This window comes from Oryctolagus cuniculus, chromosome 12 (genome assembly GCF_964237555.1).
Source record: "Oryctolagus cuniculus chromosome 12, mOryCun1.1, whole genome shotgun sequence".
Classification (NCBI taxonomy): Eukaryota; Metazoa; Chordata; class Mammalia; order Lagomorpha; family Leporidae; genus Oryctolagus; species Oryctolagus cuniculus.
In genome coordinates, this window is record NC_091443.1 from 67,631,578 (window position 1) to 67,649,947 (window position 18,370).

An 18,370-nucleotide genomic window follows, 5' to 3' on the forward strand; every position below is an offset into this window, starting at 1 on the left:
GTGTTACAGCATATGGAAACTGGTGTGGCGTCACCTCAGGTAAACAGGAGACTGCCAACACACAGAAGCCCCTTTCCTCAAACTGCACCAGACCTCAGGCATATTAGAGGAACCCAATAGCCTACTGGTATCTGTGTCACTAAGAAGAATCTGGTGCCTTGGAGGGCTCTGATTTGGTACAAAGGAGATCCCATTGCCAGGACAAACATTTGCCTCATGAAATTTAGACTCTAAAACAACTTCCTGTGTCATCTGTAAACCAAATTTTTGCACGATTTTTTTTTTCACCATTTCACTTACAAGGACTGACATATAAAAGAACTGGGCTCTCTCTCTCTCTCTCTCTCTGCCTCTGCCTCTCTGTAACTCTGCCTTTCAAATAAATAAATCTTTTTTTAAAAAAGAAAGAAATATAAAAGAACCAGTGTCCAGAGGCAAGTGACATGCTTTAAACTTGTTGCCTTCCTTGACTTCTTCATTCATTAGTTTCTGTTTAAAAGACTAAAATTCCCATTCCTCTTTTAAATAGATTCCTTCCTTCAGCCCTAATGTCCACTGCCATAGACTTTTTATTTCCCAATGAATGAGAGCAACTCCTTCATCTTTTTCCTCATGGTTGGGATGAGATGTGTGCGTGGTCATCCACGCACTTGGCCACACAACTGTCTAGCTGCCACTTTACCTGTAGCTCCAAATTCTCCACATCTAGTGAATCTTTGGCTTTATCGCTGCAACGCATGGTTCTCCAGGCCAGGCAGCCCTGGAATTGCTCTAAGTCGCTGGTCACCAAGGCCCAGGCTTGAGCCAGAGGCCATGGCAGTGGTCAATGCACTGGTACACTGATGTACAGATGCCTGGCTCCCCTCATAACAGCTGGCGCTGCACTGGAACATGAGGGCCTGCACCTTATGGATGTCTTCCTGCTCCAGATTCTTCACCATGAAGCCCACCACCTCCTGTACCCAGAGCTGCTGCAGCCCCACCATGCTGCACCGTGCCGGAACCTGTGTGGATGCCTCATCGCCTTTTCTCTGACAAAGAATTTGGTCCAACAAATGCTAGGTACAGTCAAGGTGGGTAAGACAAAGCACAACTCTGCTGTTGTTTACAACTTACTGGGAAGGGTGGTGGGTCCAGGGGGAGACGTGCAAATGATTAAAATACATTGTTAAGGCCAATGGTATAGACGTGTACATACACCTAAGGTGCTACAGAAATGTGTAAAACAGTGGTTCTGAACTGGGGGGGTGGGTAATTCCAACTTCCACCCACAGCATAAGCTGGCAATAACTAGAGTGGTGCTACTGGCTGAAATTCACAGGACACCCTCCTACAACAGACTTAGCTCACAATGTCAGAAGGACTGAGGATGGAAAACATTGGGATAAAGCCAGCAAATGGGAGGCAGAGCGGGTAACGCCTTGGTAGGGGGCCGAGGGGATAGTTCAGTGAAGGCATAATGACTGAGGGCAGCGAGGGACCAGCAGAAGGGACAACATGTGCAAAGCCACCAGAGCAGAGTGTATGTGGGCAACCACACACACCAGGAGCAGAGCTGTCGATGTTCAGGTTGGACAGCACACAGGAGCTAGACACTCCAGAAAACAGATTGAGATGTGGCTCTTTCAGGAGCACAGACCCATAATGCATCTCTGTGAGCTAAAACAGCTCACGAACGCTGTAAGAAATGAATGACTTTCCCCATCCTGCTTCCTTTGGTTCCCAGGCCTTTGTCACTTTCTCAGAGGCAGGGTCAGGGCTGAAACAGCTCTCAAGCACAGCCTCTCCACCGCGTCTCGATGCTGTGACAGGACGAGGAGCAGGAGTGAGGCAGCTATTTTGACCACATTCGGCTTCTAGGTTGCTCTTTGATAGAGCAGTCTAGTCCAGAAATGGGGATCTGGGAACGTTGGCATCAGACAGCTACCCAATCAGGGCTTCTCTTTCTCTTTCTCTTAAGCAAATGCTGATCAAAGCAACTGACAAACTGTCACGGAATCTGCCGGACTTCGCTGTGGCCTTTCCTCTGCTCTCCAGCTCCTGAAACTTTTCCTCCTTATGTCATGCTCTGAGCCCATTCCTAGAAAACTGGTAGGTCTCCAACTCCGGATCTGCAGCACCCTGGGCCTGCTGAGCTCTGATACAAGTAGACTGCTTCTGCCCCCTGGTGGCCTGATGATCAAGCTTCATGGAGGTAAGTCACTCTCAACACAGCAGGTTTTGCAGGCACAGTGAGGAAAACTAGATCGCAGAGCCTGAAAGGAGATTTGGGGAATTATTTAACATGAGATGACTTCTATACCCTCTTCAGACCTTATAATAACTGAGAATTTAGATTATAGAGACTGGTAGAAAACATGCTGTGTAGGATGTCCACACCCCCTATGGAGTACCTGGGTTTGAGTCCCAACTCCACTCCTGATTCCAGCTACCTGGTGGTGTGTACCCTAGGAGGCAGCAGGTGATGGCTCAAGCGATTGGGTGGTAGGGACCCACCAATGTAGGAGACCTGGATCGAGTCCTGGCTCCTGGTTTTGGCCTGATCCAACTCTGGGCCAGGGGATGGAAGATATCTCTCCCTCTCTTTCTCTGTTGCCTTTTAAATAAATAGGACAATCAAAAATAATGAAATCTATCACAATATTTTGAGAAAAATGAAACACTACACAAAAAATTACCCTCCTTATTAATGCAATCATTATATTAATTTTAGATTAAAATTATTATGTATAACTTGGTTTGCTTGTTTATTATCACAGTTGATTTTTTTGAAAAATTGGATTGGTTTTTCTGTTAAAATTTTAAAATGTTTATTCATTTTTATTTATATGAAAGGTAGGATGACAGTGAGAGAGGGAGACAGACAGAAGGAGAGAGACATAGAGCCAGTATTGTGGCATAGCAGGTTAAGCATCTGCTTGTGATACTGGCATCCCATATGGACACCTGTTCAAATCCTGGCTGCTCCACTTCCTATCCTGCTCCCTGCTAATGCACCTGGGAAAGCAGCAGAAGATGGCCCAAGTTCCTGGGGCCCTTCACCCACGTGGGAGATCCTGATAAAACTCGTGGCTCCTGGCTTTGGCCTGGTCCAGGCCTGACAGCTGCAGCATTTGGGGAGTGAACCAGCAGATAGAAGCTCTCTCTCTCTCTCTCTTTTTTTTTTTTCTCTCTCTCTCTTGCTCTTGCTCTCACTCTTGCTCTCTTTTTCCTTCTCTCTCAAATAAGTAAAAATTAAATATATAAAAAGAGAGAGAGAAATTGGTTCTATTAGCTTGTTAATCTCCAAATGCCTGCAATACCTGGGCTGGGCCAGGCTGAAGACAGGAGCCAGGAACTCCATGCAGGTCTCTCCTATGTATGGCAGAGACTCAAGTACTTGAGACATCATCTGCTGCCTCCCAGGGTATGCATTTACAGGAAGCTGGATTGGAAGGCCGAGGTGGGACTCGATTCCAGGCATTCTGATAGGGGGTGTGGGCATAACTGGCAGCCCAAACCACCATACCACAGACAGACAGACACTCACCCTGTATTTTATGTTAAAAGTAGAGTTGATTATTACAGGAGTTAAACATTTCTAATTGAATTCTTTCCTTTAAGATCTCTTCAGAGCTTAAAAAAAAAAAAGTGGGGGATTGTATTCTTCTATAAATAGTGTTTTCTTGATTGTCAGACAGACCAAAGAAAATGTTTATTTCCCATGAGAAAGCTGTAAAACACTTTTTTTTTTTTGACAGGCAGAGTGGACAGTGAGAGGGAGAGAGAGAGAGAGAGACAGAGAGAAAGGTCTTCCTTTTGCCGTTGGTTCACCCTCCAGTGGCCGCCGCGGCTGGCACACTGCGGCTGGCACACCGCGCTGATCCAATGGCAGGAGCCAGGTGCTTCTCCTGGTCTCCCATGGGGTGCAGGACCCAAGCACTTAGGCCATCCTCCACTGCCTTCCCTGGCCACAGCAGAGAGCTGGCCTGGAAGAGGGGCAACTGGGACAGAATCCGGCACCCCGACCGGGACTAGAACCCGGTGTGCCGGCGCCGCAAGGCAGAGGATTAGCCTAGTGAGCCGCAGCGCCAGCTGTAAAACGCTCTTTAAAATTCATTGACATAAAAGTCTGATCTATTGGCCCTTATGTTCTGAGCTTTGATTTCCACTAGTTTCCACTTCTTACAAAATTTTATTTTATTTTATGTACATTAGTCACACAATTGGGCTCTAGTTTCCTCCTTCATGGAACTTTTAGGTTTGTCCTAGAGTTCTCTGTCCTTAACTGTTGAAGCCAAAAGGACTATAAGCATTTTATTTATAATTTCTAGAGGAAAAAATAAGCATTATTGCTTGTACACATTATACTGTATTCTTTTAAGATCAAGCCAGTAGGGGTTGGTGCTGTGGCATAGTGAGTAAAGCCGTCGCCTGTGGCACTGGCATCCCATATGGGTGCTGGTTTGAGTGCTGGCCACTCTACTTCTTATCCAGCTCCCTGCTAATGGGCCTGGGAAAGCAGTGGAAGGTGGCTCAAGTACTTGAACCCCTGCATCCATGTGGGAGAACAGGAAGAAGCTCCTGGCTTCAGACTGGTCCAGTCCGGGCTATTGTGGCCATTTGGGGGAGTGAACCAGTGGATGGGAGATCTCTTCTGTCTCTCCCTCTCTCTCTCTCTCTCTCTGTAGCTCTGTTTTTTAAATAAATAAATAAATAAATCTTTTTTAAAAAAGTGCTTAATACTTTTGAAAAAGATTGTAAGTAAAAATACACTTCTCTGTAATAAAAAAAAATCATGATAATGAGTTTCCCATTAATTCAAAGATTCAGGTACAGGATGTAAAACAGTAAATTAAATGATTTAAGATTTCCTTCAATTCTAAGAAGCTCTGAAAAGCCAGTTTCAGAATATTTCTTTCACACAAATGGCAAGACAACTGGCAAAACAGTGTCTTACTCTTTTTTTTTTTTTTTTTTTGGACAGGCAGAGTTAGACAGTGAGAGACAGAGAGACAAAGGTCTTTCTTCTGTTGGTTCACCCCCCAACCCCCCAAATGGCCACTACAGCCAGTGCAATCCAAAGCCAGGAGCCAGGTGCTTCCTCCTGGTCTCCCATGGGGGTGCAGGGCCCAAGCATTTGGGCCATCCTCCACTGCCTTCCCGGGCCACAGCAGAGAGCTGGCCTGGAAGAGGAGCAACCGGGACAGAATGCAGCGCCCCGACCGAGACTAGAACCCCGGGGTACTGGTGCTGCAGGCAGCGGATTAGCTTAGTGAGCTGCGGCGCCGGCCATTCTTTTTTTTTTTTTAACAGTGGTAACATTAATATTCACAAAGACTGCAGTGCAGAATAGGTCATAGGGGCTCAGTTATAAAGGTACAAGTGCTTGGGATTATTAAACAGTGCTGTAGGGATGACTAGACCAGAATGGAACTAAAGGGAAAATATTTAAAAATGAACTCAAATTCACAATCAGAAGACCACAGTCTCCTGTGCTAATCTAATCCACTGAGAACATTAACTTCTGAGATGACGCTAGTAAGAGTCAGATCTTTTGGGCAGATCTAAGCGAACACTTTAGCATGGAAGCTTATTTACAGGCTGCTGGAACTCCAAACAATCCTTATGCTTATGACATCTTCCAGAAAAAGTTCAGGTGTGTTAGAAACAATGAGCCCAACATCACACAAGTTATGAAAACCACAAGTGTGTCTGACTGGTGTCAGGATGGCGCCAAGGCTGCTTTTCTCAAGCAGACAGTGTCTTATTCTTGAATTTGAGCTGGCTATGCCATCTGGTTTGTCTCTATGGGTAAACTATTTCTCTGCTTTCAAGATGAATTCTTCACAAAATCTTCCTAACAGTATTTTTTTTAAAGATTTATTTATTTATTTGAAAGGCAGAGCTACAGAGAGGCAAAGGCAGAGAGAGAGAGAGAGAGAGTCTCCATCCACTGGTTCATTCCCCAATTGCCTGTAATGGCCAGCGCTGGGCTGATCCAAAGCCAGGAGCCAGGAGTTTCTTCTGGGTCTCCCATGCTGGTGCAGGAGCCCGAGGACCTGGGCTATCCTCAACTTCTTTCCCAGGCCATAGCAGAGAGCTGGATAGGAAGTGGAGCAGCCTGGACTTGAACTGGCAGCCATATGGGATTTCGCACCGCAAGTAGCGGCTTTACCCACTACGCCACAGCACCGGCCTCTCTAACAAAGTTTTAAAACATAACTTTGGAAGAATTAAGGCTGAAAAACCACAAATTAACTTCCCTCAAATATCTTATTAACCGTGCTTTCAAAAATTCACAATCTATAGAGCCAGTGTTGTGGCATTAGCAGGTTAAACTGTGGCCTGCAGCTCTGGCATTCCATATGAGCACCAACTCAAGTCTGGACTGCTCCACTTCTGATCTAACTCCTGCTAATGTGCCCGAGAAGGCAGCAAAAGATGGCCTAAGTTCTTGGGCTCTTGCACCATGTGGGAGTCCCAGATGGAGCTCCTGGCTCCTGTTTGGCCCAGCCCTGACCTTTTTGGCCATTTGGGGAGTGAACCAGCAGATGGAAGATCTCTCTGTCTTTCCTTCTCTCTACTTCTGCCTCTCTGTAACTCTTTCAAATAAATAAGTCTTTAAAAAATTCACAATATCAAACTTCTCAGGAAAAAAAAGTCTCTGGGAAAAGTGATCTCTTCTGCAAATTTCCAAAGACTTTCTAGCACCACTCATTGGGTTTTCTCTGTTCTATGAGAAATGTGTGCTGTGAGAGAGAAGGATGTGCTTTCTTGGACAGTGGTTCCTGCCAGCCAGGGTGCTGTAAGGAGGACTATTAATCTCTGACTTGGGTTTCTCTCTGCCTCTGCCTTAAAGTTAGGTTTCTCCCCCAGGGGCTAGCAGTGAATGTGGTTTCCTACAAGACTTCCAGGTATGGAAATTTCAGTCTCCTTTGGTTTCCAATTCCATATGGTCTTCTAGAGCAGTAAGAAATTGTTCTAGACGGCGCCGCGGCTCACCAGGCTAATCCTCCACCTGCGGCGCCGGCACACCAGGTTCTAGTCCCGGTCGGGGCGCCGGATTCTGTCCCGGTCACCCCTCTTCCAGGCCAGCTCTCTGCTGTGGCCAGGGAGTGCAGTGGAGGATGGCCCAAGTGCTTGGGCCCTGCACCCCATGGGAGACTAGGAGAAGTACCTGGCTCCTGCCATCGGACCAGCGCAGTGCACCAGCCGCGGCGGCCATTGGAGGGTGAACCAACGGCAAAGGAAGACCTTTCTCTCTGTCTCTCTCTCTCACTGTCCACTCTGCCTGAAAAAAAAAAAAAAGAAATTGTTTTAGACATTTGTCTGACAGATTTGACCTATGCAATAAATTCAATTCCACAAAACATAGGAGGGTACTTCAAAGAGTTCACAGAAAAATGGAATTAAAAGTAAGTTTATTTTAGTACAAAAATGTTTAAATCCATTCATAGGTTTTTCATAATACACATTTTTCATGAACTTTTTGAAGACTCATTGTATTGATTGGTTCAAAGCTAATTCAAACCTGGCTCCACTACTTAATAGCTGTAACCTTGAAACTTACTTGAATTTTCTAAGCTTCCATTTTCTAAAAAAAAAAAAAAAAAAAAAAAAAAAGGATAATAATGCCTATATCATAGGATTATAATAAGGATTAAGTGAAATAATGTGCATACTGCATTTTTCATGGTGAATAGTCAGTAAATATAAGAATTAGATAACACAATTAATCCCTTATTATAGTGGAGAATGTATTCTTGAAAGTTGGGGTAATGGAAAAAACCTCAACTGGAAAAATGAATTAACTAGAAAAAAATCATATAATATCAATAATAAATGACATTAAATATGTTTTTCATATCATACAATTCAATTTTTTGAAGTATACAATTCAGTGTTCTTTTAGCGTAGACACAAAAATGTATACACTACCACTAATTTCAGAACATTTTCATAACTCTCCAAAGAAATGTCATATCCATTGTCAATCACTTCTCTTTCCCTCTTGCCTCACCCTTGATAATCACTATCAACTTTAAATATATTTTATGTTTTCAAAAAGTATTTATTGGGACCGGCACTGTGGCGTAGTGGGTGAAGCCGTTGCCTGCATTGCTGGCATCCCATATTGGCACTGGTTCAAGTCCTGGCTGCTCTACTTCTGATCTAACTCTCTGCTATGGCCTGGGAAAGCAGTGGAAGATGGCCCAAATCCTTGGGCCCCTGTACCCACGTGGAACCTGTCTCTCTCTCTGCCTCTCTTTCTCTCTCTGTGTAACTCTTTCAAATAAATAAATAAATCTTTTTTTTAAAGTATTTATTTACTTATCATTTATCTATTTCATTTTCTTTGAAAGGGATGGGGAGGGGTGACAGAGAGACAGACAGAGATCTTCCATCCACTGGTTCATTCCCCAGATGCATGCAATAGCCAGGTCTGGGCCAGGCCAAAGTCAGAAGCCCAGATCCCAATCCAAGTCTGTGATTGGGACCAAGCAGGATTGAAAGTGGAAGAGCTAGGACTTGAATCAAGTACTCTTGATAAGGTATGCAGACCTCCCAAACAGTGTCTTAACTGCTATGCAAAATGTCTGCCCATTTAAATGTGTGTGTGTGTGTGTGTGTGTCTATCTATCTATCTATCTAGCTAGCTAGCTAGCTAGCTATTTAGCTATCTAAAGAGTCACAGAGAAAGAGGGAGAGGGAGAAGGAGAGAGGGAGAGAGGGAGAGAGGGAGAGAGAGAACCTTCCATTCTGCTGGTTCATTCCACACATGGCTGAAGCCAGGAGCCTGGAACTCCTTCAGGTCTCCCATGTTGGTGGCAGGGGCCCAAACACTTGGGCCATCTTCCACTACTTTTCTCAGGAGCTGATCAGAAGTAAAGCAGCTGAGACACAAAGTGGCACCCATATGGGATGCTGATGTCACACGTGGCAGCTTAACCTGCTATGCCATGATGCTGACCCCCAATCTAAATATATTTTAAGGGGCCAGTGCTGTGGCATAGTGGGTGCTGCACCAGCATCCCATATAGGCTCCAGTTGAGTCCTGGCTGTTCCATTTCCAATCCAGCTCCCTGCTGGTGCATCTGGGAAAGCAATGGAAGATGGCCCAAGTTCTTGGGCCCCTGCACCCATGTGGGAGACCCAGAAGAAGCTCCTGGATCCTGGCTCCAGATAGGCCCAGCTCTGGTCATTGGGGCCATTTGGGTAGTTAACTAGCAGATGGAAGATCTTCTGTCTCTCCCTCTCTCTGTCTGTAACTCTGCCTTTCAAATAAATAAATAAATCTTTAAAGATAAATAAATAAATATATTTGATAAACACATCACTAAATGACATTCATCTTCAAAAGACACTACATTTGCCAGGATCACACTTCTCCTTGTTCATTTTATTGGTCAAATTCCCCAAGTTTTATCTTATTCGGAATTGCTCTCTAATTTTTAAAGTTTTTCAAAACAGCACTGACTGGCTTAAAATGCAATGCTTTTTGTACTTGTATATTCTTTGGTAGGCATATTTTTCTGGGTGAGAGAGAGAGAGAGAAAGGTCTTCCTTTGCCGTTGGTTCACCCTCCAATGGCCGCTGCGCTGTGGCCGGCACACCGTGTTGATCCGATGGCAGGAGCCAGGTGCTTCTCCTGTTCTCCCGTGGGGTGCAGGGCCCAAGCACTTGGGCCATCCTCCACTGCTCTCCCTGGCCACAGCAGAGAGCTGGCCTGGAAGAGGGGCAACCGGGACAGAATCCGGCGCCCCGACCGGGACTAGAACCCAGTGTGCCAGTGTCGCAGGTGGAGGATTAGCCTATTGAGCTGCGGCGCCGGCCTTCCTTTTTACTCTTAAAGAATTTCCCACTTACTCTAGTTTAAAAAAATGAAATAACCTTTAAAAAAAAACTCCTGTTCCTTTTGGTTAATGAAACTTAAACGAATTATTAATTTGCAAGAAGATTATGAATTAAAATTTATAGTACACAACACAATCATGGAAAGTAAGACTAGAAATGTGATTTTTCAGCATATAGTAGGGAATTCTGAATTCTGGGACCCTTTAAATAAAACTCAGAGATTGTATTTTGGTAGGCGACAAAGAGCATCAGCAGATTTTGGAGGCAGAGAAGGGCTAGCAATTGTTATTATTATTAGCTAGACTTTGCCATTAATTAGATTATGAGGAAGGAAGAAGAGAAAAAACATGTGAGGGTACTTCAGATTTCAAAACTGGAAGAAAAAAAAGCAGAAATAGGGAAGTCAAGAGAAGGAACTGACTGAGGGAGAAATGTAAGTTCTGTTTCGGTTATGTTGATTTTCAAAGACCCAGTCGTGGGCTCAGAAATACATATTTGGGAGTTACCCTTACAGATGTGAAGTCTTGTGAATGAATGGCTCACTTAGTGAGACGACAGTACAGAGCGAGAAGACAGCTGAGGATGGACCACAGTGATTGCTTGGACGAAAGAGAATAAGAAACAGAAAGAAAACCACCCAAGGCAGGGAATGATCAGAGGCAGGAGAGCTAGGACAGGAGCCTATCACAAACGTCAAAGGATAGATTAAATAAGTCAAAAATGACGCAGATCTGTAACATCATTAAATGACTGTTTAGCAAGCTCTCTCTACTCTAAAGAAAAAATTGAGTAGAGTGCCACGGTAAATGGTTTATTACAAGAGCAGAGATTCAGACAAGTTACCTTAAGCAAAGATGTAACTTCACTTACTAGATGGAAAAATACCCAATCCTCAAAACACTGGTTAAGGCTGGTGCCGCGGCTCACTAGGCTAATCCTCCGCCTTGCGGCGCCGGCACACCAGGTTCTAGTCCTGGTCGGGGTGCCGGATTCTTTTTTTTTTTTTTTTTTAAAGATTTATTTATTTATTTGAAAGGCAGAGTTACACAGAGAGAGGAGAGGCAGAGGCAGAGAGAGAGGTCTTCCATCCGATGGTTCACTCCCCAGATGGCCGCAACGGCTGGAGCTGCGCCAATCTGAAGCCAGGAGCCAGGAGCTTCTTCTGGGTCTCCCACGCGGGTGCAGGGGCCCAAGGACTTGGGCCATCCTCCACTGCTTTCCCAGGCCATAGCAGAGAGCTGGACAGGAAGTGGAGCAGCCGGGTCTCGAACTGGCGCCCATATGGGATGCCGGCACTTCAGACCAGGGCGTTAACCCACTGTGCCCAAGGGGCGCCGGATTCTGTCCCGGGTGCCCCTCTTCCAGGACAGTCCTCTGCTGTGGCCAGGGAGTGCAGTGGAGGATGGCCCAAGTGCTTGGGCCCTGCACCCCATGGGAGATCAGAGAAGTACCTGGCTCCTGCCATCAGATCAGCGCGGTGCACCGGCCGTGGCGCGCCAGCCATGGCGGCCATTGGAGGGTGAACCAACGGCAAAAGGAAGACCTTTCTCTCTCTCTCTCTCTCTCTCACTGTCCACTCTGCCTGTCAAAAACAAAAACAAAAACAAAAAACACTAGTTAAGCCTATACTATGGCAAAGCATGGTCCTAGGCACAGGAATCTAGGAAGAGCCAAAGACAGTACAGTGGCGATCGTACCACAGCCACTGCTTACATTTGTTTCTTTCTCTAGTTCTGTCTCAACCAACTAACTCTCCCCACCCTGCATCTCTGCATTCCTTTTGCCTTCTGTTTAAAACTCATCTGTTAGGTTGTTACCTCATGACTTTCCATGCATTAATTGTCATCCAAACTCTACCTCACAACAATCCTTAAGCTTCTGCTCCCGCTTTTCATTTCCTGATTCTCTGTTTCCAGATTCAAATTCATACGAGGCTCTGTTTTGCCAATATCATCTTTTGGCACCAGATGATTCTTAGGTTGCTGGACAGCTTATGGAATGGGTCAGAAGCCCATCTGCGGTCTGGGAGAACAAGTGGAGGGCATCTGGTATGTTTAGGCCAGAACCTTAGCAGGGACTATGGGAATGACAGTTAAATCTAGTAGTTATATTTTCTCTTTCACTGCTAAATATATATATATATATATTTTTTTTTGACAGGCAGAGTGGACAGTGAGAGAGAGAGAGACAGAGAGAAAGGTCTTCCTTTGCCGTTGGTTCACCCTCCAATGGCCGCCGCGGCCGGCGCGCTGCGGCCGGCGCACCGCACTGATCCGATGGCAGGAGCCAGGAGCCAGGTGCTTTTCCTGGTCTCCCATGGGGTGCAGGGCCCAAGCACCTGGGCCATCCTCCACTGCACTCCCTGGCCATAGCAGAGAGCTGGCCTGGAAGAGGGGCAACCGGGACAGAATCCGGCGCCCCGACCGGGACTAGAACCCGGTGTGCCGGCGCCGCTAGGCGGAGGATTAACCTAGTGAGCTGCGGCGCCGGCCCCACTGCTAAATATTGATTTTGAGTTCCTGTGGGCTGAAGGGAAATCCAATTTGTAATAGGAAAGGCATCTACATTGATTATTGCTCAAAGTCCATTATCCAACTGGTCAAGATGGTATACTGAAGACATGTTGAAATATCTCTGACCTCTTCTCACATATACACACTCACACACCCTTCTCTAAATACACACAAATGTGGCCGGTGCCGAGGCTCACTAGACTAATCCTCTGCCTTGCGGCGCCGGCACACCGGGTTCTAGTCCCCGTCGGGGCGCCGGATTCTGTCCCGGTTGCCCCTCTTCCAGGCCAGCTCTCTGTTGTGGCCAGGGAGTGCAGTGGAGGATGGCCCAAGTGCTTGGGCCCTGCACCCCATGGGAGACCAGGAGAAGCACCTGGCTCCTGCCTTTGGATCAGTGCAGTGTGCCTGCCGCAGCGCGCCGGCCGCGGCGGCCATTGGAGGGTGAACCAACGGCAAAAAGGAAGACCTTTCTCTCTGTCTCTCTCTCTCACTGTCCACTCTGCCTGTCAATAAATAAATAAATAAATAATTATATAAATAAATAAAAGAGAAAAAAAATACACAGAAATGTTGGATAATGTGTCAAACAATTTTAAGCTTTGGTTTTTAAACTGTGGAATAAAAACAGCAATTTTTCTTTCCTTTCTTAGAAAAATATTCTTCTTTAAGTCAAAGTCATAAGGAGAATGAAAAATAGACATACTATTTTTAAAAAGATTTATTTATCTATTTGAAGGTGAGAGAGAGAGAGAGAGAGAGAGAGAGAGAATATAGAGGTCTTGCATTGGCTGGTTCACTACCCAAATGCCAGGAACAGCCAGGCCTGGGCCAGGCTGAGGCCATGAACCCAGAACTCATCTCTCTGGGTGGCAGGGACCCAAGTGCTTTAGTCATCCCTTGCTGTGTCCCAGAGTGTGTGTTAGCAGGAAGCTGGATTGGAAGCAGAGCCAACACTTGTGGCTGTGCACTCTAATATGGAATGCAGGTACCCTAAGCAGCATTTTAACTGCTGTGCTACAACTCCTGTCCCCAACAGACATACTATTTATAATAAGCTTTGGACATGAAATACTTACTTGTACTACAATCTATGAGACAAGATTGCCAAATATAGTGAACATCAAACAGGAATATGAGAGAGGAGGCCTAGGGAGCTCTTTTCTTTCTTTTAAAGATTTTTTTTTTTTTTTTTTTGGAAAGAGTTACAGAGATGGGTAGAGACAAAGAGAGAGGTCTTCCATCTGCTGGTTCGCTCCCCAGATGGCCGCAATGGCTGGAGCTGAGCCAATCCAAAGCCAGGAGAAGCCAGCTTCTTCTGGGTCTCCCACGTGGGTCAGGGGCCCAAGGATTTGGGCCATCTTATACTGCTTTCCCAGGCCACAGCAGAGAGCTGGATTGGAAGTGAAGTAGCTGGGACTTGAACCGGTGCCCATACAGGATGCTGGCGCTTCAGGCCAGGGCTTTAACCCGCTACAGCACTGGCCCCGGTATATACCTTTGAGTTGCTAGGTCATATGGTAATTTTATGTTTAACTTTTCGAGGAATCAGCAGACGGATTTCTCTCTCTCTCTCTTGACTTTCAAATAAAATGAAAATAAAATTTTTAATAAGTTCAAGCCCTAAAATACATTAAAATATATAATGTCCTTTTTTTCTTAAAACAAAATGTATTTTGTCTGATATTAACATAGTCAATATCTCTTTGGAAACAATATGTAAGCAGTATCTTACCATTCATAAACTTTCAACCTGTTTGTGTCTTTGGATCTAAAGTAAATCTCCTGTAGATATGTAGTATATAGTGGGATTATGTTCTTTTTATGTCTTTCCCAATCTCTGCCTTTATTCCTTTATTTAGAAGTTAATCCACTTTCATATAAATAATTACTGATAAGAAAAACTTGCTTATGAGATTCTGTTATTTATTTTCTATATGTGTGTATTAGGGTTCTTTATAGGAAAAGAACCAATAGAATATACATTTATATAGTTGGATATAGCACATGGAGTCACATGATCACAGAGGCATGATAGCCAGTTAGAGGGCCAGGGAAGCTGTCCTATCCTATCTAGGCTCCCTGGTTGATTGGATGGTTCCCACTTATATTCAGGACTAATCTGCCCCACTCAGTTCACTGACCTACCGCCAATCTTCTCTGGAAACCCCTTTATGGATATGCTGAGGATGATTTACAAATTCTCAAGGCATCCTTCAACTCAGTCAAGTTGATATCAAAAATCAACCATCACAATGTGTTATCTTCATTTTTAAGTTTATCCATCACTTCCTTCTTCCCTTTCTTCTAGTGTACACTTTTGACCCCCTTCTCTTTTCATTTTCTTTATATTTAGGGGTTTTTCCCTTAGTGATTACCCAGGAGGTGACAGTTAATATGCTAACTTTATAATAATCCAGTGTTATTAATACTTGGTTTCAGTAATATAAAACAGAAAATTTTAGTAGAAAAATTCTGCTCTTTTTTCAGCTCCATATCCTCCTTTATATTGCTGTTGAATAAATTATATTTTTATACACTGTATCCGTTAACACAGATGTATAATCATAGTTTTATCCATTGTCTATTAAATCATATGGGGAAAAAGATGAGTTAGAAACCATCAACTGCAACATTACTAGCTGTTATATTTACTTATGTAGTTACTTTTATTGTATTTAAATGGTTTTGAATTATTTAGTGTCCTTTCACTTTAATATAAAAGATTCCCTATAATAGTTTATGTAGAGCAGGCATATTAGCTATTTCTTATAAGGTAGATATACCAGGAAAATCTTTAGTTTGTGTTTATCTGGGAATGTCTCAATTCATCCTTCATTTTTGACAAATATTTTTTATGGATATAGAATTCTTGATTGATAGTTTGTCTTTTTTTTTTTTTCCTTTCAACATTTCAAATATCTCGCTACTTTCTGGTCTCTATGTCTTCTGAAGAGAAGTCAGCTGTTGATCTTACGGAGGATCTTTTACATATGATAAGTCACTTCTCTCTTGCTGCTTTCAAGATGCCCTTTTATTTATGAAATTTATTTATTTATTTGAAAGGCAGATGGACAGATATATAAATATATATGATGGGACAGAGAAAAAGAGAGAATGTTAACAGTTTATCTGTTCTGGTTCTCACAGAACTGGATAAGCCAACTAGTTTCTATCTTTGACAACATTAGTGGAGGAATACAGGCTACGATATCTCCAAAATCACCTGCTCCCAACCCCGACATAGATGGTGTGGGCCCCATCCGAGATCAGTTTTCCTGCCCCTCCAACCTCACAGTTATGCACCATTGCCAGACCCTCTCTGCCAGTCCACAAGCAGCACATACGTGTTTTTAAATAAGGACTGGAGTGGAGAAAGGCCTGGATGGTTGATGATATCATGCCAATGGCTGAGGAAACTGACTGATATTCCAATGCTTTGTAAATGATTTCTAGAAAATCAAAACAAGGCTAATAACTACTAGACCTGCAGCTGAAAGTAAAACTTTCTACTGACACATATAGAAAGTAGGTGGTGAGAGGGATGTAAACAATACATATTTCTTTGGTTGAGCAGTCTTTTTTCTTGGGCCTTGACTCCCTATTAAAGTTTAAACAGTATCATAAGCTATTATGTTAGAAAAACACTGAATTTATTGGATCAGTTTCAAAGGTGAGATTTTGTACTTTTATTCTAGTTCTGTCAATTCTCAGTTCTTTTAGGAACAGAGGCCACCGTCCTAGAGTGCTGAAATGGACAATGAGGAAGAGAAACTCATTTAAGCTATTCTTTTCCAAAGGTATCCTCCAGACCCTCCTCCAACACAGATCCAGGCAACTATGTTGAAGTGAATGATTCAATCACCCACATGCCGTCCAAAGGGGTGATACAAGATATTACTATGGAGCTACACTGCCCACTGTGTGACGACTGGTTCCGTGACCCACTAATGCTAAGCTGTGGTCACAACTTCTGCCAGGCCTGTATCCAAAACTTTTGGAAGCTGAAAGCTAAGGAAACATTCTGTCCTGAGTGTCAAATGTTATGTCAATACAGCAACTGTACGTTCAATCTTGTACTAGAGAAGCTGGTGGAGAAGATTAAGAAGCTACCCCTACTCAAGGGCCCCCCACAGTGCCCAGAGCATGGAGAGAACCTGAAGCTGTTCAGTAAGCCAGACGGGAAACTGATCTGCTTTCAATGCAAGGATGCCCGTTTGTCTGTGGGGCAATCTAAGGAGCTCCTGCAAATCTCCGATGCTGTCCGTTTCTTCATGGTGGGTGAGCCCAGGCTTCACACAACCCCTTAGGAAAGCTAGGGAAAATCTTTTGTAGCCTCTTCTGTCTTCTAAGTTCACTTTATTCCAATGATGATAAAGAGAAGCTCAGAGTGCTCAGGAAATACAATGCAGCTGGCAGAGTTCTTTCTCTACAGTTGCTGCTTACAGGAATGGGACAGTGGAACTCTCCCCCTTCAGTCAAATATTTGCTTAGACTCTGCCATGACAGCACTCTACCAAACATTGCAGAATAATGATGCTCTCATTAGAAAGGTTTTCAAGTCTATTCAAGTTTAAAGTGATTAAAATAATGGAAGAAATATCAAATAGTCTACTATGGGGAGTTAAATTTTGTTATGTTTGTAATTCATAAGTGTTTAGAATTTCTGTGATCAGAGAAAGCTGGATAGGGTATGCATAATGAAAGAAAAAGGATAGGGCTTGAACTGGAATTTGAACGAGTAGGAGGAAGAAACAAGTATTCCAATTGAGGACAACATAAGTAAAAGTATAGATGAGAACAGTATAACTAGAGTGGAAAATGTATTGAGTTCCATTATCTTTTTCAAACCCCTATAGTTAACTATTAGAGCAAAACTAAATTTTTCTGCTTGTAATTTTCTTCATAGTCCTTGAAAAATATGGGAGCTATGATACAGGGGAAAGGGGAAAACCTTTTTTTTTTTTTTAATTTAAAACTTATAGGAGCTGTCGCTGTGGCATAGCAGGTAAAGCTGCTGCCTGCAGCACTGGCATCTCAAATGGGTGCCAATTCAAATCCTGGTTGCTCCACTTCCTATCCAGCTCCCTGCTAATGTGTCTGGGAAAGCAGCAGAGGATGCTCCAGGTCCTTGGGCTCCTGTACCCACATGGGAGACTTGGTGGAAGGTCTTGGCTCCTGGCTTCAGCCTGGCCTAGCCCTGGTCATTGCAGCCATTTGGGGAGTAAACCAGCAGATGGAAGACCTCTCTCTCTCTCTCTTTCTCCCTCTCTCTCTCTCTGTAACTGTCTTTCAAATAAATAAAATATAAAAAAAAGAATTTTATTTGAAAGGCAGAGCAAGAGAATGAGAGCGAGAGCTAGAGAGAGAGAGAGAGAGAGAGAGAGAGAGAGAGAAATCTTGCATGCACTGGTTCACTCCCCCGATGACCACAACAGCCAGAGCTGGGTCAGGACCAAGTTAGGAGCCTGGAACTTTATCTGGGTCTCCCAGTTGGGTGGTAGGGACTCAAGTACTTGGGATATTTTCTGTTACTTTCTAGGCACATTAGTATGGACTGGATTGGAAGCTGAACAGCCAGAACTCAAAGTGGTGCTCTGAAATGGGATGCCAGTGTTCCAAGGGACAGCATAACCAGCTGTGCCACAACACTGGCCTGGGAAAGATTTCTGTAGCAAGAATTCACTTTCTCTGGCACACTGAAGCTTTGGGAGAGATGTCCTTTTTGGCTCTTTATCTTTCAAGTTGGTTTGGGTTAATTCCATTTGGTGTTCCCAGGAGGAGCTTGCCATTCAGCAGGGTCAACTGGAGACAACCCTGAAGGAGCTTCAATCTCTGAGAAACATGCAGAAGGACGCTATTGCTGCGTACAAGGTGAGGGTCAGGGTAGGGCTGTTATGAAATAGAGCCAGAATACATTCTTCTTGAGCTGTGTGAGTGCAAAAGTACCTGCACATATACTATTAAAATGCTAACTGGCACCCGGACAACTGAATTAGAAAACTGATTCTGCAGAGTAGGAA

The 18,370-nt window shown here is 44.1% G+C and overlaps 1 protein-coding gene and 1 pseudogene across 1 annotated transcript in view; one reads left to right on the plus strand and one right to left on the minus strand.

The window, feature by feature from the left end:
* Positions 1-471: 471 nt before the first annotated feature.
* Positions 472-986, minus strand: LOC100348167 (protein FAM136A pseudogene; annotated as a pseudogene).
* The window catches only part of TRIM69 (tripartite motif containing 69), a 36,162-nt gene continuing 18,721 nt past the window's right edge, over positions 930-18,370 (plus strand). The window contains exons 1-4 of the mRNA XM_017348076.3: positions 930-1,073; positions 1,961-2,194; positions 16,148-16,624; positions 18,126-18,221. Coding sequence (XP_017203565.1) covers positions 2,189-2,194; positions 16,148-16,624; positions 18,126-18,221 — 579 coding nt within the window. The 5' untranslated portion in view covers positions 930-1,073; positions 1,961-2,188. The remainder of the gene's footprint in view (positions 1,074-1,960; positions 2,195-16,147; positions 16,625-18,125; positions 18,222-18,370) is intronic.